General features: G+C 40.5%; 1 protein-coding gene across 6 annotated transcripts in view; it reads left to right on the top strand.

Moving 5' to 3' along the window:
* The window catches only part of HECTD4 (HECT domain E3 ubiquitin protein ligase 4), a 183,527-nt gene that overhangs the window by 62,369 nt on the left and 98,973 nt on the right, over window positions 1-22,185 (top strand). For all 6 annotated transcript variants that reach the window (XM_028116433.2, XM_028116435.2, XM_028116436.2 and 3 more), the window contains exons 7-10: window positions 1,163-1,333; window positions 14,386-14,578; window positions 17,828-17,986; window positions 22,037-22,150. In XM_028116433.2, the coding sequence (XP_027972234.2) occupies window positions 1,163-1,333; window positions 14,386-14,578; window positions 17,828-17,986; window positions 22,037-22,150 (637 nt within the window). The remainder of the gene's footprint in view (window positions 1-1,162; window positions 1,334-14,385; window positions 14,579-17,827; window positions 17,987-22,036; window positions 22,151-22,185) is intronic.

Raw genomic sequence — 22,185 nt, forward strand, 5'->3', positions numbered from 1 at the left:
TTTTTTTTGAGGCAATGCCCATTTCCTCTGTTTTGTTGCAAAAACTTCAATTTTGTTCAAGAAAACCACGTTTTTGCTAAGTAGGTGATATGCACTGGAGCAATTTGGGGATATCTTAGGCCAATCAGTAGCTGTCAACTTTCTAGATTTCCTGGCACTACAAGTGACAAAGTGTGGTTACAGCAACTATGTTACTTTTAACTTTTGAAATAGATAAAACAAGTCTGGAGAAAAGCTCAAATGAGTTCAAGGGTCAGAAGTAACCTTAGGAAATGAGTGACTCACCTCGAGAGCTGGAGTAACTGAAAGTGGTTCTTACTGTTTCCGAAGGCATCTGACCTTCTCTAATTATTTTTATTTTGGGATTTTCAGTTCTGCTCCTACCCTCAGCATTTTTGAAAAACCTAGTCAGCAGTTTTTTGGGTCCCCATTTTCTCTCATTTTAAGGGCTTTTCTCTTGCAGAAAAAAATGAGTATGTAACTACACATTTAATGTGAAATCTTGCAAAGCTCATTCGTTATACTGAAACTGAACGATGGTTAGTGTTAGAAACACATGCCTTCGTGTCTGACACAGAGAATTGTTGTTGGTTGTTTTCCTCCCAGTGGACTTGGTGCGTCTCGCTAAGCCCCCGCGTGCTGGGTGAGGGTCTTGCATGTGCCTTCGCTTGTTTACTTTCCCCTCCCCCTCCCTCCCTCCTCTGCCTTCCCTCTGCCTTCTGCCCTCTTTTTCACTTCCTTCCATATTTATTGAATAACTGAGTTAGACTCTCAATTAGGTGCTGGCATATAAAAGTAAATAAGATATAGTCCCTGTCCTTTAAATATAACTAATAGTCTGAAATTCTTCTTCAGAGGAATAAGGAAAACTTAGGACATTTCAGCAAGTACTATTTCTCTAAAGCTTTGTCTTTAATATTTGATAAAACACACCTGCTTAACAGATTCGGGTATTTTTAGCTTCTTTTATCTGTCGCATGGCCCATTGAATGAATTTTTATATTTGTCATGTAATTTTCATCTCTTAGAGATAGCAGTTTTATTTTGACCAGGAAGCCTATTGGATTCTGATCTTGGACTTAATAGCATTAATGGTGAACTGCTAGAATTAATCAGAAATTGTATGTCACCCTAATGATGTTTTCTTCCCTTTCGTGTCCAGGTGTGCCAGATGGTGCCAATGCCAGCCAATCATCTCCCTGTTGGCAGCACCATGAGCACTGTGCACCTTTCTTCAGATGGTACTTACTTCTATTGGATCTGGTCTCCTGCCAGTCTGAATGAGAAAACACCTAAGGGACATTCTGTCTTCATGGACATTTTTGAACTTGTGGTAAGATTCACTTTCTCATTTTGTATCTTTGCAGAGAAATTTCCATTTGCTTTCTTTTTGTATTGGTTTACAAAGGACCCAAGAAAGTTGGAGTATGTACAGTGTGTCCTTTGTAAACCAAAGACCCAAGAAAGTTGGAGTATGTACAGTGTGTCCACTCTTGCCTCAAAACTGGCTTTTCTTTTGGATTTCTTTGAAGGTTTCTTTGTTTGGAGTTGTATGACACAGATAAAGCCAAGCTTTCTGAAGGTTAATCTGGCAACAGAGTGCAGATAGTAATAGTTAATGTGTAGACAGTGGAATTTTTAAGTAGGAATGCTCATGGGGCTTGTTGGAAACTTGGAACTAAATTGCAATGCCAAGATTGGAACTATAGTAGATATTGGGAGTCTCTGAGAGTGAGGACAATTAAAATCATGAGAAGGCATTCATTCAGTAAATACTAGCTGACTGTCTACTGTGAGTCAGGCAGTGTTGTCTTTAGGTGGTGGGAATACAGTGATGGGCAAGGTGAGCAGGAACCTTGCTCTAATGGAGCTTGTATTCTGCCTGGTGGGTGGGTTGGAGTGGGTAGTGTTGGAGTGACAAAAATTTAACCATAAAGAAGTGAGCAAATAAACGGATAAGATGATTTTAGGTAGCGAAGGAAAAGTCGTAGTTAACCAGATGAAGAAGTTGGGGAATGGGAAGAGTAGAACATTCTAGGAAGAAGAGACCACAGGTGCAAAGGCCCTGTGGTAGGAGTAAGCATGTGTGTTTAGGAAATGACAGTGGGCCAGAGTGGCTGGAATACAGAGGGGAGAGCTTAGTGTAAGAAGAGAATAGGAGCCATGGAGTCTGGAATTGCACTTGTCTACTGTGGTAGCCTGTAGCCACATGTGGCTACTTAAATTTAAATTAGAATTAAATAAAATTAAAACTTCACTTGCTCACTCACATTAGCCATGCTTCAAGTGCTCAGTAGCCACATGTGACTGGCTTCTGTATTAAACATCAAAGATCTAGAACATTTCCATTGTTGGAGAACTGTAAAAGAAAAAATTGCCCAAAGCCAATCTGTGACAAAACATTTTTTAATGATGTAATTTACAGCCTCCTTCTGGGAAGAAATTCATAATCCTGGAAAAAAAGCCCACTGAAGTAATTTTTGAATAAATTTTGGTAGTATTTAAACTTCTTCTGGGAAACCTGTCACCGATCTGCCAGCTAGCTATCAATCAGGAGTCTAATATAGAGTACATTCTCTTTTTTTTCTATCTAGTTTCTCAGTTTAATCATCATCTTTTTTATAAGTTGTTCCAGCCACAGTGAGTCTTTGAATTGGTCTGCTAGAGATTTTACTACTTGAACATGTGTTCATAATTGTCAGAAAAGCTTTTTGTTGTTGTTTTTAACAGACTTCCCAGCCGACTATGTGATCTAAGTCTTTATCCTAAGTATAATGGGAAAACATTAAAGAAATTTCCCTTTCTCTGATATGCTTCTGTTAAGTTAAAAGAAAAAACTGTATCAAAGAGCTACATGAACATGGACCAAATCTTCAGGTAGCACATCCGGGCTCCTCATGAAAAGTGAGAGCCCCTCACCCTGGTCGCTGGCAGCTTCTCGTAGGTGCTCACTTTCATGGTTTCCACTTTTCCTTCTTCTGGTGGTTGCCTTCATTTCTCTAATTAAAAAATTTATATTGCTGTTTTTTGATTTTTGCACTCCATATATTTCGTGTTATTTTTCTCCCTGCGATAGACGAGGATTTGGTCTAATTCCTACTCTTTTCTTCTTCCTCATAGTGCATTTATTTTATTAATTTTAATTCCTCTTTTGGTTATCTTTGTAACTTGCAGTGAAACCTCTTTCTCTTGTTCCTCAGCTCTAGGCTGCATCTCTCATTCCTCTTCTTTAGGAGATGGAGATAGTGTCCCTTCCTGTCTTAGTGTGGGGCAAGCCTAGACTTGAAGTGCGTGTATATTTAGGGGAAGACCAAGAGGAAGAGAGATGAGTCATCCCTACCAATCTTAGAGAGTCTTGGGAATTGGAGGCATAAGGTGTGATGTAGAGCCATGGTAAGAGGCGTATAGGCTGAAAGTTACTAAAAGCAACTGTCCTCCCCTTTGCTGATGTACACATTTGTACTCAGATACTGGCTGCCTAGGTGAAAGACTGGACTTTATTTTCTGAAGAAACTGAATGACTCTGGAAAAAAGATTTCTGTGTATGGACACTGGTGTTCATTTAAGGAAAAGGCTTGCTGCCCTAGTGAATCACCCACAAGAAGTGAGGTCTTCCAGTAAGCAAGCCTCAGCCATGTGCACAGCATTCCTGATTAGTGCTGAACTGTTTAAAACAAGAGCAGATACCAAAAAAACAAGACAATACAAAACAAAAAGACCCACAACCCAGAAACAAAACAAAACCAAAAAACCCCAACCCAACAAAACCCCAAACTTTGAAGAGGTATATGTGGAGGGAAGGAGGAATAGATTATAAATATTCTGCCGGGGCACCTGGGTGGCTCAGTTGGTTAAGCGACTGCCTTCGGCTCAGGTCATGATCCCGGAGTCCCGGGATCGAGTCCCACATCGGGCTCCCAGCTCAGCGGGGAGCCTGCTTCCCCCTCTGACCTTTTCCCCTCTAATGCTGTTTCTCTCTCTCTCTCTCTCTCTCTCTCTCAAATAAATAAAATCTTTAAAAAAAAAATATTTTGCCAACTTTTTTTTTTTGAATTATTGAAGCCAGGTGATGGGTGCATGGGGGAGCTTGTTATTATTCTTTTGTATACATTTAAAAAGTACCATATTAAAAATTTTTTTAAAAAGACAACCAAGGATCTCTAGACCAATGAGGAAAGTCTTCAATATGAAAATTGAAAATCAGAAAAACAGCCAATAGCAGTAGAATAAAACTTTGTAAACACTAACTATGTGAGCTCTGAGATCTTGCTTTCATATAATAACACAGGAGGTCATGAGAAAAGATCAGAATGAGCAAGAGCTCCTGGAAATTAAGACTATGGTTGTCAACATTGAAAAAAATGGTTAAAGATAAGAAATCTCCCAGAAAGTAGGACAGAGTAGAATAAAGAACAGTAAATACGAGAGAAGAGATTAGATGGATTGCTCCTTACATTTTTTTTTTTTTTTGAAGTCATAGTAATAGGATTTCCAAAAAGAGAACAGGAAACAAAGAGGACGGCATGATCAAAGCAGGAGTAGAAGAGAAACGTCAGACTAAAGGACCCTGGTGTCTAGATTAACTGGTATCTGACACAGTGAATGAAAAATGCCCACACGGTGGCACATCATCCTGAAATTTCAGATGATCAGGAGTAAAGAGAAGGTTCTGAAGCTTCTAGAGATAAAATCCTTTACAAATGAGGAATAAAGAAAGCCTCATCCTATTCAGTAGCATTAATGGTACACAAACGGAGTGGTGCTCTCAAAATTGAGGGAAACTGATTTCCAGCCCAGAAGTTAGTCATCCAAAGGGTCCATCAAGTGTAAAGACAACAAAGGTATTTTTAGACATACAGTCATACAATCAAAAGCCCATACCTGCCCTGGAGGAAATAGAACAACTAAAATAGCCTCTGTCAGTGGCATGAAATGAAAAGTTGGGGCTGAAGGAACCTGCGTTAGATTACAAGAACAACCTTTGAATCATTTTTGGAGTCTGAATCAAACCATTAAACGTTTTAGAGACAGTTCAGAATTTGAATATAAAATGAATATTAAATGAAACCAAAGGATTATTTTTAATTTCTTTTTAAAGTATGTGAATTGTGGTTCTATAAGAATGTCCACATTTTTAGAGATGCGTAGTGAGGTATTCAGAAGTGAAATTACATGTCTGAGATACGCTTTTTAAAAATGTTTTTTAAAATATATGTATTAAGATTTATTCATTTGAGAGAGAGAGAGAGAGAGAGTATAAGCAGGGGGAGAGGCAGAGGGAGAAGCAGACTCCCCGCTGAGCAAGGAGCCCAACATGGAGCTCCCTCCCAGGACCTGGAGATCATGACCTGAGCTGAAGGCAGATGCTCAGCCATCTGACCCACCCAGGTGCCCCCGGGATATGCTTTAAAACGCTTGAGCAAGGGCGCCTGGGTGGCTCAGTTGGTTAAGTGACTGCCTTCGGCTCAGGTCATGATCCTGGAGTCCCGGGATCGAGTCCCACATCGGGCTCCCTGCTCAGCGGGGAGTCTGCTTTTCCCTCTGACCCTCTTTCCTCTCATGCTCTCTATCTCAAATAAATAAATAAAATCTTAAAACGCTTGAGCAAAAAAAGCGATAGGTCAAACCAGTGTGGCAATATCTGGATTGTAGTTGAATCTGGAAGGAGGTTCATTAAACTATTCTCATTTTTGTATGTTTGAAGTTTTTCATCAGATAAATTAAGCATCACTAGCCACTAGTTTAGCAGCTTCTAAAATGCTGACTTGGGAAGCTAAACACAAATCTCTGGCTCACTGCTTCTGGTACGTCTGTGGGAAGGAACACTGTACAGCCATTAAAAAGTATGAGGCAGATCTGCATAGACCAAGTAGATTAATTGCCAAGTTACATTTAGTACAAAAAGCTAGGTTCAGAATACTGTATTCACTACCTGTTGTGTAATAAAAGTTGGGGTGGGGGGCGGTTCTTTCTGCAATTGTCCTCCTACATTAACAGCTTTCCTTTCAACAGTTCATTCACCGCCGCATACAAATACATTAGAGGAGATCCTGTCTTATAGGGAAAGAAAAACAAAAACAACTCCCTTGACCCGTACCACCTCCACTCTCCTATCTTTGGCTTCCTGTTATAGCACTACTTTTGAAAGAGTTTATTCTTACTGTTTTTATGTCCTTTCCTTCCATTCTGTCTTGAGCCTGCTCCAGTCAGTCTTGTATCCTCACCCCTCGCCACCAGAACAGCTAGCTCTTCATGTCGGCCAGGGACTTGCACCTTACTGAGTTCAAGGTCAACTTCCTTGTCTTTTTACTTGACCTTTTAGCAGTATTTAATGTGGTTTATCATGCCCCCATTTTGAAACTGTTTCACTTGGCTTGTGGGACTTCCCATAGGACTTCTGCCACTGGTTGTTCCTGCTCAGGCCCATCTTCCCTACCTCTCAACAATTACGTGCTTCCGGACCTATTTCCAGGATGCCTTCTGTCGCTGTCTGCTCTTACTCCCTGGCTGGTCTCCTACGGTCATGTAGCTTTAAACACCTCTGTACTGATGGTGCTCAAATCTGCTCAGCCAGAACCTGTCCCCGGAGCTCTGGCTGCATATCGATGTGGGTGTGATTTGTATGTGCACAGGACATGAGACTTTTCCAGTTGGAAGTCTCATCATCACTGCAAGCTAAATATGCCCCCAGCCATATTCCTGATTTTGCCCCAGAGCTTCTCTTGCTGGAAGCTTTCCCTTCTCAGTTGATGGTGTCTGTGTCCTTCTAGTGCTGGCTAGAGACCTTTAGTGTTATTTTTTTTTTTTTAAAGATTTTATTTGAGAGAGCATGAGTGGGGGGAGGGGCAGAGGGAGAAGCAGACTCCCCGTTGAGCCCAGAGTCCAACTGACTGACTGTGGGACTCAATCCCAGGACCCCCAGGATCATAACCTGGGCCAAAGTCAGATGCTTAAACAGCTGAGCCACACAGGCGCTCAAGACCTTTAGTGTTACTCTTGAATCCTTTTTTCCCCTCCCAAATTCCATGTCTAGTCAGCAAATGCTGCCTGCTCCACCTCCAAGGTGGGCCCCTTCTTCACCTACTATTATCTGCACCTACAGCTCTCCGTCTCACGCACTGCGCTAGCCACAGCCGGCCTCCTTGCTCACCTGCAGACACACCTTGGGGCTGTCGTGCTGGGCTGACCTCTCCCAGATAAGCATGTGACTTGTTTTCACTTTTTTTAGGTCTCTGCTCCAATAAGCACCTTATTAAAAAGACCTTTCTTACCATTCTATAGAAAACATTTTATATGTGGGGCACCTGGGTGGCTCAGTTGGTTAAGTGACTCATGATTTTAGCTCAGGTCATGATATCTGGGTCATGGGATCAAGCCCCATACTAGACTCTGCACGCAGAGTGCTGAATCAGCCTGAGATCCTCTCCCTTTCTCCCTCGGTCCTTCCCCACCCCACCCCACCCCCGTCCCTTGATTCCCCCCTCGCCACCACCGCACTCTCACACTCACTCATGCATGCACTTGCTCTCTTTAAATAAAATAGAAATTATGAAATTAAATCCCATCCCTTTTACCCTGCTTTATTTTTCTTTATAACTCATTACTATCCATCTGTTTGCTTATCTGTTGACTGTCTGCTTGGCCTAGAATGTCAGCTCCAGGAGGACAGGGATTTGGGTCTCTCTTGTTGACTGTTGTGTCCCCAGCACCTGGAATAATGCTTGGCACACAGTAGATATTTACAGAATATTCATTGGATGAATGGAAGCATCAGAAATTTGGTTGCCTCAGGGCACCTGGGTGGCTCAGTTGGTTAAAACATCTGACTTCCCCTTCAGTCATGATCCTGGAGGTCCTGGGATTGAGTCCCATGTTGGTTTCCCCACTGAGTGGGGAGTCTGCCTATCCCTCTCCTTCTCCCTCTCCCTCTCCCCCTTCCCTGTTCATACTCTCTCTCTCAAAATCTTAAAAAAAAAAAAAAAAATTGCCTGTAGCAAGGCTTGCTTTCCATCATCTTTTTGTTTTAAAAGTTTAAAAATGGGCTTAAAAATTTTAATTTTTTAGTAATCTTTGTCAGTGTGGGGCTTGAACCCCTGAGCCCAAGATCAAGAGTCGCATGCCCCAGGGATGCCTGCTGAGCAGAGAGCCTGATGTGGGGCTCGATCCCAGGACCCTGGGATCATGACCTGAGCAGAACACAGTTGCTTAATGACTGAGCCACCTAGGCACCCTGTTTTTAAAATTTTAAATTATTGAACAGATAATAAAGTCATCTTCAAAATTGACAAATTATAGGTCTTAGCTATAGTCCTCTGATGAACTGCCCTGGCCAAACCAGACAAAAAAGCTTATCTATAAAATGAGGGCTCTCCAGTAGATGATTCAAAGCGTTCGATCCCTGAAATTCTCCACCCCCCCAGCTTTACTGAAGTATTGCTGACAAATAAGTTTTTAAGGTGATGATTGGACGTATGTGTATATTGTGAAATGATTGCCATAATCAGTTGTTAATATCCGTCACCTATGTTTACCACATTCGTGTCTGCGTGTATGGTAGCATTTAAGGTACGCCCTTAGGACCTTTTAAGTACACATGGGGACTAGCTGTAGTCACCGTGCCAGACGTTAGATCCCCGGAGCTCACTCACGTTAGACCCCCGAGCTCACTCGTTCTCTAACTGAGAGTTTGTACTCTTTGACCGACATCTCCCATCTCTCTCACCCCACAGCCCCTCGCAACCACAGTTTTTTCTGTTTCTGTGAGTTTGACCTTTTTTTTATCTTCCAAAGTGAGATCATACAGTATTTGTCTTTCTCAATCTGATTTATTCACTTAGTATAATACTCTCAAGGCCCATCCATGTTGTCCCAAATGGCAGCGTTTCCTTTTTTAAAAGGCTGAATACTAAAATTCTTTACTTTTCTGCTTCATGAAAAATTTTGGTTTCTAAATATAAATATTTGCTACTTAGATGTGGCTAATGATAATTATTGGAAAGAATTAGGTTTACTATGAATTATGGTTTCACCCAGATAACTTGGAAGTACTGATAAATTTCTTTCCAAATTTAGTGATGGTTACATTGTTTTGAATACTTTTTAATAATCTATTTACATAGTTATAAAAATTCAAATGATACAAAAGTCTCTCACTTACCTGCCTCCTAATTCATTTTCTTCCCTCCCCAGGGGCAAATAATGTTAACACTTTCTTCTGTATTCTTCCTAAAATGAACATGTACAAATACACATGTACATTTTTTCCTTTTCTGTTTTTACACAAATGGTAATTTGTTATACTTTTTTTTTAAAAGTAAGCTCTGTGCCAGCATGGGGCTTGAACTCAAAACCCCGAGATCAAAAGTCGCATACCCTACCAACTGAGCCAGCCAGCCACCGCCTCCCTTTAAAAAAAAAAAAAAAAAATTAAACTCTGTGACCATGTGGGGCTTGAACTCACAACCCTGAGGTCAAGAGTCACACGTTGTACACATTGTGTACCTCATGCAAGTGAGTAGTTAGTGGTGGTGATGGGTAAGGTCAGATAGGTAGCCAGGGCCGTTTCATGTAGGGCCTTGCAAGGTATTTGGATTTTATTCTAGGGGACATGGGGAGCTTTTAGAGCGTTTTAAGCAGGATCTGGTTTTAATAGTTCATGGCAGCTTTTGGGTCAAGAATAAAGCAAGATTTAAAGATTCTTAAAGAGACTAAATAGCTATAGAAGAGACCATATGTTTTATAATCAGGAGAGGAATTAAACATATATTTTTTGAGAAAGCATGAGCGTGAGCACAGGGTTGGGGGAGGGGGAGAGAATTTCAAGCAGAGTCCATGCCCAGCACGGAGCCCCACACGGGACTTGATCTCACAACCCTACGTGACCCGAGCTGAAATCAAGAGTTGGGCACTTGACCGACTGAGCCACCCATGCTCCCCCAGAAATTAAATATTAAAAAACTATTTTTGGCACCTCAAATACCACCAGCTTCTTCAGTTGTCATTTCTTATGAAAAATCAGCTGAGTTTGATCTACAAAATAGGTGTATTATTGGTATTTAGGATTGAGGGAAAACTGAAGGATTGAAGCCTGACTAAAATGAATAGGTAATCAAAGCAGGATCTAACTGGCTGTGCTGGTCTCTCCAAATGATTTCTCATTAACTCACAATGGAGTAGAGAAGTGATCATTATATAAAGTCGACTTTAGGCATATAATTAGGAGTACAACGTGAAGGGAATATAGAGAATACCCTGTCTGACTACTAATATGAAACAATCTCTGATTTTGGGGGAATTTCAGTTATCTTCTCAACAAACGACCTCAAAACTAAGTGACTCCAAGCAGTAATGACTTAGAGGTTGGCGGGGCTCAGTTGTGTGGCAGTTCTTCTCTGTGTGGTGAAGCTGAGGTCACCCCTGCAGCTTCATTCAGCTTGGAGCTTGATTGGGGCTTTAATAGTCAAGACCGCCTCTCATTCTCTGGCTTTTCAAGAGCACCAGTGCTCCTCAAGCCTCTGCTTGCATCATGCTTTCTGATGGCCAAGGCCAGAGTCCGTGTGCGAGGGAACTAAACGAGGGCATGACTCCAGGATGCATCAGTGTGATAGCCTGCCACTTGGAGTCACAGGCTTTTGAAATTTTAAGATACTTAGACTCTGGCCTTTAAGACTGCAGTATAACAGAATCTTCTATAACTCCTTTTTTACCTTTTCAGTGCACAGTTTTTACATCTTCTGTTTTGTTCTGAGGTCTTCCTGCCTATACATACTCTCTATAAACTGCTATTCTTTAGATAGATTCGGTGATCATCTTAGTGCTATTTTGTCCTCTTTATGTCCCTTCTTAAACATATGGTCAGCATAGTAATGGACACTTTTCCCCACAGGTTTATTATTTCCTTTAAATTATGATCTGGATGACTGAGATGCCCTCCAATCATCAGTATTAATCCAGTACCTACTACGTCTCTTTGGGTAGCAGGGTAACAGGCCTTTGTTTTAAAGGAGCTCACATTAGGGTAGGGAGTTAGTAAGAACAAAACCATTTCAGCTAATGATAAATAAAAGAAGCGAGAAAATAAAACAGGACGATGTGATTGTGAGTGGGGCGGAGGTGGGGAGCTACTTCAGTTCACCCGGCAGATCCAGTCTTTCTAAGGAAGGACATTGGATTGGATCTGAGACCTGAATGATAAGCAGCCATCCATCCTGATGGATAGAGTGACCAACCATCCCAGTTTACCTGGGGCTGAGACGGTCATGGGCCTCGGTGCTAAAACCAGGACAGGCCTGGGCAAACTGGAATAGTTGTTTAATCCAGGAAGAGGGAACAGCAAGTCACAAGGCCTGGAGTTAGGAGGAAGCTTGGCATTTTGGAGGTGTGACAGAAGGCCAGTGTGGCCTAACACATAGTGAGAAAGGGTGAACAGAAGCCGGCGAGGCTGGGAAGTCCATGGAGGATGGACTGTGTGGGCCTTAACAGTAGTTTGAGTTTAAGTGTCTTGGGAAGCCACTGCAGGGTTCTGAGACCAGAGGTTTTGTTTATGTTAGTGAATGATCATTGGCTGGTGTGCAGAGAGGAGAGCATTAGGCTTTCAGGGTGGAAATGGGAGGCCAGTTAACAGGCTGGTTCGGTCCTCAGGCTTAAGAGGATGGTGGCTTGTGCCGGGAGGCAGCCAGGAGGGAAGCTTCTTGGCACTACTAACTCGCTGCTGCTTACTCCTCTTAGGCTCTTTCCCTCCTTTCTAGATCAGTCACTTTTCCCTCCTGAGGAGCTTCTCTGCCAAGTAGAGGTTCCCAGATTTACCACTCTGTGCACCAAACTGCAGCCCTCGTGCCCCCCCGCCCAACCCCGTGCTTTATCAGCTGCTTGGTGTTTTCACAGTACTTGAACACAATGGCATAGTTTTTTTTAAGGTCTCCATTGATTGTTCTCATGGGGCTGGATTGGGTAATGCTTTGAATGCCGAGCTTAGAGTGATTGATTTTTATCTTGGATGCCTTTGAAGGGTTCTTCCTAGAGTTGTGGGACATAAATAGAGCTATGCTTGGTAAAGGTTGCTCTAGCCGGAGGGTGGGGGGGAGACCGATGTGGATGTGTTACATTTTAGGCGATAGTAGGCTATTCGAGAGGAAATGCCGGGGAGTGGGAGGCAGTCAGAGAGGGTGGGACTGGATCTCAGTAGCAAGGATGGGTCTGTTTATAGGAACGTGGGAGTCACACCACGAAGAGGTGGGATTAGATTCAAGTGAGGACGCTGGTTTGTTTATTCAGCAAGGCATCAAGTATTTATTGCTGTCCCTTGAGTGCTGAGGATGTTATGGTGAATGAGGCAGGCAGAGTCCCTGTTCTCCGGGAGCCGGCATTCCATACGGCTGGGGGAGGTAGAAGAGCAAACAGTAAATGAATTAATGAGTGAGATAACTTGAGAGAGCAGTAAGCGCTGTGTGGGTAGCACAGAACAGGGTGATGTGCTCTGGCTTGGGGAGGGGTGGAGGAGATTCTTCTTTAGATTGGTAATCAGGAAGGTCTCTTTGAGAACGTGATATTCTGAGACCTGAACGATCAGAAAGAGCCAGCCACAGGAAGATCTACGGACAGATTGTCCAGGCAGAGGTCTTAGACACCAGAGCCTGGGTCTAATCCTAGGCAAGCTTCTGTTTCAGTAAGTGGAGATGTGGAACCAAAAAATAGGAGAGCAGGGAGGGCAGGGACTGTGTTGGTTCTACTCACTAGCAGAGTACCTTACACGGAAGTAAGGGTTCGTATTAAAAAGACATAAACCAGGATTGTGTTCCACCAAAACTGAGGAAAGAGAACCCCAAGAAGGCTGGCAACGATGGCAGAGCCCATATGGAAGATAAGGAAGAGGTAGATGGTTTTGGTTTCAGGTTATGCATAGACCATCAAGGACGTCCACTTGTTAGAGGGGGTGGAGTTAAGTGCCTCTAACAGGGGAAGAAATAGGGGCAAGGAAATAGCATTTTTGGACTCTCCAAGAAATCCTTTCTCTTATCACTTGTGAATGTGTCATAAAAGTCTCCCCAGCTATGTGCAGCCCTCTCTGGGACCTTTCCTGGCTGTGCTTCTGAATTTGCTTGCTTTTTCTTGCTGCTTCTCTGTTACCAACCTTCCACATTGGACTCCTTTGCTTTTTATTGGCTTCTGTTAAGCCTCGCTCTCTGCACTCGTATTCCCTCTTGTCTCTGTACCTCACAGCAGTAGGCCAGTCCCACTTGCCTTTGCTGGTGGCACGAGTTTCTGAGGCTCTAGCCAGATCCAGGAGCTTGGGTCTAGGAGGAGGCAGGAGGTGCAGAAGCTAGCTGCATGAGACGTAATTTGAGACATTTCACCAGTGAATGGAAGTGGAGAAAAGGGAGGGTGCTTCAGTGGGCCACCAAGGTTGAAGGTCTGTGTGTACTTGAAACCAGCAAGAAGGAAGACATAAGGGAGACTGACGGTAACGGGGCAGAAGGGAGTTAATTAAGGGAGCAGTTAGGAGGCAGAAGCGGAAGAGTTAACCTTAAACTGTAGGATGTAAATGCACTTCTTCCTCTGAATTAAGAGGAAGGGAAGGATAAATGAGGCTGAATACAAATATACTTGAGTTGGAAGAGAGAGGAGTGGGAGCAGCTTCCAGTAAGAGGTCTGGATCTTTTTAGCAAGAAAGACTTCTAGGTGCTCTCCTTAAAATCAAGCTTGAAATTGAAGGAATTTTGGAATCCCCACTGCAGAGATTCTGCTGGGGAATCAAGTGTTGAAGGAAGAACTGCCGAGCACCAGCAAGGATCCAGCTGATGTTGGCATGTATTTTTAGCAGACAAAGTCTGTCTTTCTCCAGGATTGCTGTTCCAGTGCCCAAGCAGCTGGGGCTAATGTTAACTGCTGTCAATACAGAATTTGGATTTTAGCCACTAATTATATTTCGAGGCGACATTATCTTCCTAGTTGTACTTAATAGTAAATCAAAAACGGATTGATTTGTTTTCCTCTCACTTTACTTGTACCTGTCAGAAGCTTGTAATTAGTGAGAGCTGCCTGTGGAATTCAATATAAGGAATTTTAATCAACAACCTTTTTGTAGAACCTATTAAACTTGGCTCGCTAAAAGAAATAAAAATTAAAAAATTAAAAAAAATAAAACTTGGCTCGCTGCTTTTAGAATCTGTGCTGTTAGGAAAAATGAAAGCTCAAACTTGCCTTTCTTTTTGTTCTCAGTAGTTTCTGTAGAACACTTAAGTTTTGAGGTGTACATCTACTCAGGTGCAATTTTTGGAAATGTTTTTGAGCAACCAGACCACAATGATACAATTTTTGACTAGAAATCTGCTGACTTGGTAGAAACCAGTATCACTGAAGGATGACCTGTTTTTCTTTAAATGCTAGGTTGAAAATGGTGTATTTATAGCCAATCCACTTCAGGAACGCACAATTCTAATGAGAAAAGAGGGTGAATCTGCAAAAAGCATTAATGAGATGCTTCTGAGCAGACTTTCCCGCTACAGAGCTTCCCCGTCCGCCACGCTGGCTGCCCTTACTGGCTCTACTATCTCCAACACCCTGAAAGAGGACCAAGCAGGTATGCTGCCCTTCGCTCACTCTGTTGGTTTACCTTGTCTACTCCGTTTGGCTACATATATATTTTTTAAGACTTTAGTTTTTGGAGCAGTTTTAGGTTCATAGCAAAATTGAGAGGAAGGTAGAGAAATTTTCCATAAACCTCCTGCCCCCGATGCATGCACAACCCTCCCTGTTATCCAGGGGTGGTACATTTGTTGCAACTGGTGAACCTACATCGACGTAACATTATCACCCGAAGTCCAGAGTTTACTCTTGGTGGTGTGCATTCTGTGGGTTTGGACAAATACATGATGACAGGTCTTCATTATGGTATCGTACAGAGTAGTTTTACTGCCCTAGAAATCCTTCCTGCTCTAGCTATTTATCCCTCCTTCCCCCAATCCCTGGCCGCCACTGATCTTTTTATTGTCCTCCTAGTGTTGCCTCTTCCAGAATGCCCTATAGTTGGGAATCATTTGTAGCCTTTTCAGATTGGCTTCTCTCACTTAGTAATCTGCATTTAAGTTTCCTCCATATCTGTTCATGGCTTCATACATTCAGCTTGTGGTTAGTGAGACCTGCCTCTGGAATTTGGGCAGTACTTTTTTTTTTTTTAAGTTTATTTATTTTTAGTAATCTCTACACCCAATGTGGGGCTTGAACGCACAACTCCAAGACCAAGAGCGCATGCTCCTCTGACTGAGCCGGGCAGGCGCCCCTCAGGCAGTACTTTTTATTGAGTGCTTATGGTGTGCCATACAAAGCACTTGCCTTTATACATAGTTCACCTTTTTTATCTCCTGGTCATCCTTTTTTTAAAATTCCAAACCAATACATGTTGGCTATAGACATGAACTGGCATGAATCTATAATAATTCAAAACAGCTCTGTCTTTAACTGTAAATACCATATCATTATTAATGTAAATTGATTTCATGTTTAGCATATGCTTCATAAATGTAAAAAATTCATGTTTAGCATTGTCTTCACTAAATACAATCTTGACCAAGCAAATGAGAGGCAAACCTTCCACAATGGAGGTTGCTTTTTCTAGAATTTATCAATTAGTATTTGCACTTTAATATTTTAAAATAGGTAATGCATTTACAGAGTTTGAAAGTAGAAACAATGTAAAAACGTACGTACAAAGAAATTTTACTCTCACATCTTGGCATATTATACATTTTGCCCCCACACTGCCTCCTATAGGTAATTATATTTATTAGTTTTTATTTAACCTTACAGAATTTCTTTATGCAAACACAATTAAAGACAAATTTATGTGTTCTTATTTTCCTTTTTTAAATAAAAGGTAGCCTACCAGACATGCTGTTCTGTACTTTGAAAGCAAGAGTTCTCACTGAGATAAACCCTTAAGAGGCTCATGACCATACTCCCCAAAGCTTTATACATCTTAAGTGTATCCATCCTGATTTTCACCAGACTTTCAAGGCCATCTATGACCAAAAAAAGGTTAAGAACCGTTCTTCTTGATGAGTTTGCAGATTACACCAACTATGTGACTCTACAACAAATCATGAACTGTAGTAAAAGATAAGGCTAGAAAATATGCCATATAGAAAAATGCATCTGAATTAATAGATGTTTGATGAATTTAATGCAGTTTTATGCTTTAATCCTTTCATATACTGAAATGTTGGGAAGAGAAAATATTTGTGATTAATTTGTTGTGAGGCTATCAAATTAAATACTTATTCATATTAGAACTTAAGGATAGAATTTTATTTTTATGGGTCTCTATTATATCAAATATAAGTGAGGAAATTATTAATAATTGTGCTAACTTGGGTATATGGATAATTTGAATGGTAGAAATACTTTGTAGAGGATGGTCCTTTTACGAAAATAAACAGCTTCCTGACAAGCTGAAGGCTTGATCTGGGTTTATCCCTTGGGAGAAAACTAAATCCTACCCTGAACAATAGAAGTACTAAAGGAATCTTTGTTGGAGAAGGAAAAATATAGGTGAAATCAGAAAGAGAGCTCAAAAGGCAAGGGTATATTTAGAACCCTGTGAAAACTGATACTGTATTCGAAGCATGTGAGCTCGTAGTTTTATATACATTCTCTGCACATTCAGTAACATGATGTTGCTGCATAAAAATTCGCCAGTTATTAGACTAAGTGACTTTTGACGATTCAGCGTTCAAAGGGTCTAGAATGTTTTCCGGGATAAACTAATACCTGTTACCATGTTTTTTTAATGTGATGTCTATTAAAACATCTTGTTGAAAATGTTATGCTCACAAAGTTGCTAATTTTCCAGTCATTGCCCCTTTTGGGTTTCTTACCTGTGGAAATGTATGCCCCTGAATTTATGGCCTGAATGAAGAATATACTTGTTGAGGATGTGGAGTTTTAAGGGGAGCTGTTTAGAAGCACAGGCATTCAAAACAAATATCAGACAGATTAGGTTACACTTTTCTCATTTTTCTTATCTAAACCATCTAAAGACAATTTTACATCTATCTGGGCAGTTCTGTTTTATACCCTGACAGCTTCCTAGGTAAAGCATTCCGATTGACCTTCTGTTGCCATTATCAGTCCTCACTAGAGTAATATGTAGGAAATCCTTAAATTTGCATTTTCAGATCTGCCAGTGAGGAAGAGAGATTAGAGTGCATTTTATACCTCTTGATTAGAAATAATAATTATTTAATGATAGTTTATGTCACTGACCCTAAATATATATATTATATATTTTATATAAATTATATATATAAGTATATAACATATATAAGGGATTATCATAAATCATGCAGGTATAAAATTATTCTGTTATATTGTGAAAGCTTTTGTTTTCATTAATTAGTTATAGGTTGAAATTTCTGGCTGATTTTGTGTTCAGAGCTGTTTGTAATGAATGTTATAAGCCCAACCTGTTAAGAATTTATTCTGTATAAAATGAAAAGATGTCTGTTGGAGTGCAGTTTTGGGAAACACAAACTGTAGAATTCTTCTTTCATTCTGAAATCTAGTCCATGTGAGGATTCATTCTTTTGAGAGAAGTTTTGAGATGTAAAGGAATATCGAGTATTGGGAACATCTTTAAGAAATGTTCAGCTCATGAAACAGGGCTTGGGGCCAGGCTACTTATTTCTCCTTAGTTTACCAATTCTTGCTGTATTTTCTGAATCTGGGCATATCCTTGTTTGAATAGGGGCCCCTTCACTATACTGTAATCTGTTTTGGCAATCAAATTAATCTGGTGTCAAATACTTACCACCATTTTCATCCCTTTCACCAGCAAATACTAGCTGTGGGCTACCTCTGAAAATGCTTCGGAAGACGCCCATCTATACGTGTGGCACATACTTGGTGATGCTGGTCCCACCTCCAGGGGGATCAGGCAGCTCTGCCACTCGTTCTCTTTTTGGTGGAACAAGTGGTTTGTCGTCTCTAAAAAGTAAGTGTATTTTATTTGTAGCACTTTGCCCAATTTGTTTCTAACTTTGCAATTTGAGACTTTTCTATTAATGATGTTAAACTTCCTCTGTTAAAGTTGTTTGCAGTAGCTCATTGAAAACAACAAAACTTAGCAACATAGGTTAGGAGGAATTAAAACTATAATTTTCCTGTAAAAATTACTAGACATAATGCGTTCAAGACAATTTTAGGAAATAAAATACTCTTGCCACATTATTTACTGATGACACAGCAAGAGTTCGACCCACTATGAATAGAATTCCAGAGCTATTAAATAAGTATGTGAAATGCCTCCATTTTAGGACACATAAAATGTGAAGCAAAAAAGGTCTAATTTGGAAATAAATGTTAATTAAGTATACGTATGATTTTATAAAAGAGGGAGGCATATTATAGTAATTAAAGCATTGTGATTTTGGCTTCAGAGTAGACAAATAATTAAATGGAATAAAACGTAGAATCAAAATCAAGAGTCAAAAAAATGTTTCAGGGCATCTGGCTAGCTCAGTTGGTAGAGTGTGTGACTTTTGGGGTTGTGAATTGGAGCCCCACATTGGGTGTAGAGATTACTTAAAATCTTAAAAAAAGAAAAAAAAATTTCTTTTACATTGCCATTTTCTAGCCTTCTTACCTTAGGGACATCATTTGACCCCTCTGAGCCTCGGTTTACCCACCTGCAAAGAATACAAGGAAAATAGTATCTCACACCATTGTTTGGTGATCATATGCAATAAAGTTATGTTAGAGTATTTCTAAGAAATAGCAAAACCCCAATTGTTCCTTTCATATATGGTAAACACTTTTTTGTGTTTTTCCTTGAAATTTGTTTAGACACACAAAATTAAAATGTTTTTAAAATCTTTGTTTTCATTCCCAATATTTTCATAGTCTGTCCTTTCAAAATAATTTACAGTTATCCCATTAAAGGACTATATTTCACATGTAGCCTTTTAAATTTGTACTCTAAGCCTGAAGATATAAATTTGACCTCAGCAGTTTATGCAACATCATGTATCTAATATCAACCTTTAGGCCATTTCAAGTACATTCAACACATTGCATGTGTTTGGGATTTAGATACTCATAACAACTCAATGCTCTGCCTTTAGAATCAAATTGGTTGGACTTTTTCTCAACAGCTTGTTTTCTCTAACAATTCACGTGACCAGGATGTCCCTTTAGCCCTTGAATAAATGATAACAAATTTACTGTTAGTCTCTTTTTTTAACACTAGCTTTATTGAGATATAACTTATGTACCATAAAATCCACACCTTTTAAGTCTACAGTTAGTGGGTTTTAGTATATTCAGAATAAATATATTTAAATATATATAAATATATATAAATGGAACCATCACCGTTATCTAATTCTAGAACATTTTCCATCACTTCAAAAAGGAACCTCCCTCCCATACCCATTAGCAGTCACTCCTCCTCCTTCCCCCTCACCCCAGCCCCTGGCATCCACCCATCTACTTCTGTCTGTATGGGTTTATCCTTGGACTTCTCATATTTATGGGATTACATATAATATATGTGCTTTTGTAACTGGCTTTTTTTTTTTTTTTAATGTTTTTAAGGTTCATCCATTTGGTAACAGGAATCATTACTTCATTCCTTTTTATGGCTGAGTTATATTCCATTGCATGGAATACCCCATTTTGTTGACATTTGGATTGTTTCTACTTTCTGGCTATTTTGAGTAATACTGCTATGAATATTCATGTACAAGTTTTTGTGTAGGCACGTGTTCACTTCTCTTGTGTATGTACGTAGTGGTAAAATTCTGGTCATATGGTAGCTATATGTTTACCCTTTGGAGGGATTGCCAAACTGTTTTCCAAAGTGGCTGCACCATTTTACGTTCTCATCAGCAACATAAAAGGGTTCCAATTTCTCTACATCCTCAGTGACATTTATTTTCTGCTTTTTAAAATTATAGCCATCCTAGTGGGTATGAAGTGGTATTTCATCTGTGGTTTTGATTTGCATTTCCCTAATGACAGATGATGTTGAACATCTTTTCTTGTGCTTATTGGCCATTTGTATGTCTCCTTTGGAAAAGTATCTATTCAAATCCTTTGTCTGTTTTTAAATTGGGTTATTTGTTTATTTACCATTAGTCTTATTAAGCTCTTTTTAGTCTCCCTGGCATGGCTTTGTCACTCAGTTGAAATTGGCCCCATTTGTTTAAAGCAGGCCTTCACGGTGCTATTTTTTCATGAGGCTATAGCATACATAGTGATTCTATTTTAGGCCAACAAATCAGTAAATGCTTAAATTTCTTCTGTGTCCTGTTTCATATTGGTCGCTGTCAAGGCTACTCAGTAAGTGCAAGTGGTGCTTGCCTCGAGGAGCTCCTAGTCTGGTCGGGAGAAATGTCTGTGTGTGAAACAAGTAGAAAATAATGTGCAATGCTGTATCACCACCTGAACCGTGGGGAGCAGACGAAGTGCTGCAGAATCTGACAAAGAGGGTCATTGCAGAGGGGGGTAGAAAGGAGATATATCCTGAGGTCTTGAGTTTAAGTCATGAAAAACAGGTATTATGCATATACGTGGCCAAGTTGGGGACATGGCAAACACAATGAAAAAGAGATTTGGGAGGATCGTTTGTTGGTGGGCGGGTTGGCACAGTGGAAAGTTTTAGAAAAAGACAGTTTTTTGTTTTTTTAAAAGATTTTATTTTATTTGTCAGCACAAGCAGGGTTAGTGGCAGGCAGAGGGAGAAGCAGGCTCCCCAGTGAGCAGGGAGCCCAATGCAGGACTCGATCCCAGGACCCTAGGATCATGATCTGAGCTAAAGGCAGACGCTTACCCGACTGAGCCACCCAGGTGTCCTGAAAGTACAGTTTAGATGATGGCTTGGATCAGGCCTGATGAGGACCTGGATTACAAAGGGGATGGGAATAAGAAAAAGGAACTCTAGAGACAGTGCTAGAATTTTATGTTTGAAAGTGGGGAAATAAAAATAGTACATATGTGCTGGTGCAGTTCCTGTAGAAATGTTTTAACTTAGTTAATCTTCACAATAACAATATAAGGTAGGTACTTCTATTATCTCCACTGTGTATATGAGGAAACAGAGGTTCAGTACATTTTCCAGGGTCACACAAAAGTGGTAGAACTGGAATTCAAACCCAGAAGCCTAGAGCCCATGCTTGTTATCACTGCACTATCCTGTGTTAAGGGAAAAGGCCAGTGTCCCCCTAGTTTTAGAGTAGTGCTTCAAAGGACAGCAACCTAGCTGTGTTTGAGTGTCCATTAATCTTTATTGAGCAGCAACTATATATAAAGTTTTCTTGTAAATGGTATTACGTAGTGATGTTAGTGATCATAATTCCTCTTGCAATGATAATCTATATTGAAAATACATGCAAAAGTTGCCATTTTATTTATTTTTTTTTAAGATTTTATTTATTTGAGAGAGTGTGAGTGTGGGGGGAGAGTTAGAGGGAGAGAGAATCTCAAGCAGACTGCTTGCTGAGCACAGAGCCCGACGCAGGGTTCAGTCTCACAACCCTGAGATAATGACCTGAGCCGAAATCAAGAGTCAGACGCTCAACTGACTGAGCCACTCAGGTACCCAGCAAAAGTTGACATTTTAAAACCATTTTGAAAAATAGGGCTCACTCTTTAGGAGGACATTTGTGACTGTTTTTGTGTGTGTGTGTGTTTTTTTTTAAGATTTATTTATCTATTTATTTGAGAGACCACGCAAGCAGGGGGGAAGGGCAGAGGGGGAGAGAGAGAGAAGCAGATTCCCCGCTGAGAGTGGAACCTGACAGAGGGCTTGATCCCGCAACCCCGAGGTTACAACCCAAGTTGGGTGCTTAACTGACTAAGCCACCCATTTGCCCCCTTTTTTTGTGTTCTTATGTTTGTATTCTATCTCCTCATTGTTAGCACCAACAGACAACAAAAAAGGTGTGATTTTTATGAAAGTCTTGTTAAGAGCTTAAAGTTTAAAATTTGAAAAGTAGACTATCATTGTGAGGCTTATTAAACAGCTTACTATTTGTTTCCAAAGTCCTTGCCTCTAGCTTGGTGTATAATATTTCTGATGGTCAGTTTACAAGTCGTGCCGATCTCATAGATGCTGCTGGAAGCTCGTTGGGGCGTGGTGCTCTTGTACCAGGATTGGGTAAGAAATGCCCACTTTTCCTTAGAAAATTCAAA

Source organism: Eumetopias jubatus, unplaced genomic scaffold, assembly GCF_037043125.1.
Source record: "Eumetopias jubatus isolate StellerSeaLion01/CBP00866 unplaced genomic scaffold, mEumJub1_p1.0 scaffold_16, whole genome shotgun sequence".
Lineage (NCBI taxonomy): Eukaryota > Metazoa > Chordata > Mammalia > Carnivora > Otariidae > Eumetopias > Eumetopias jubatus.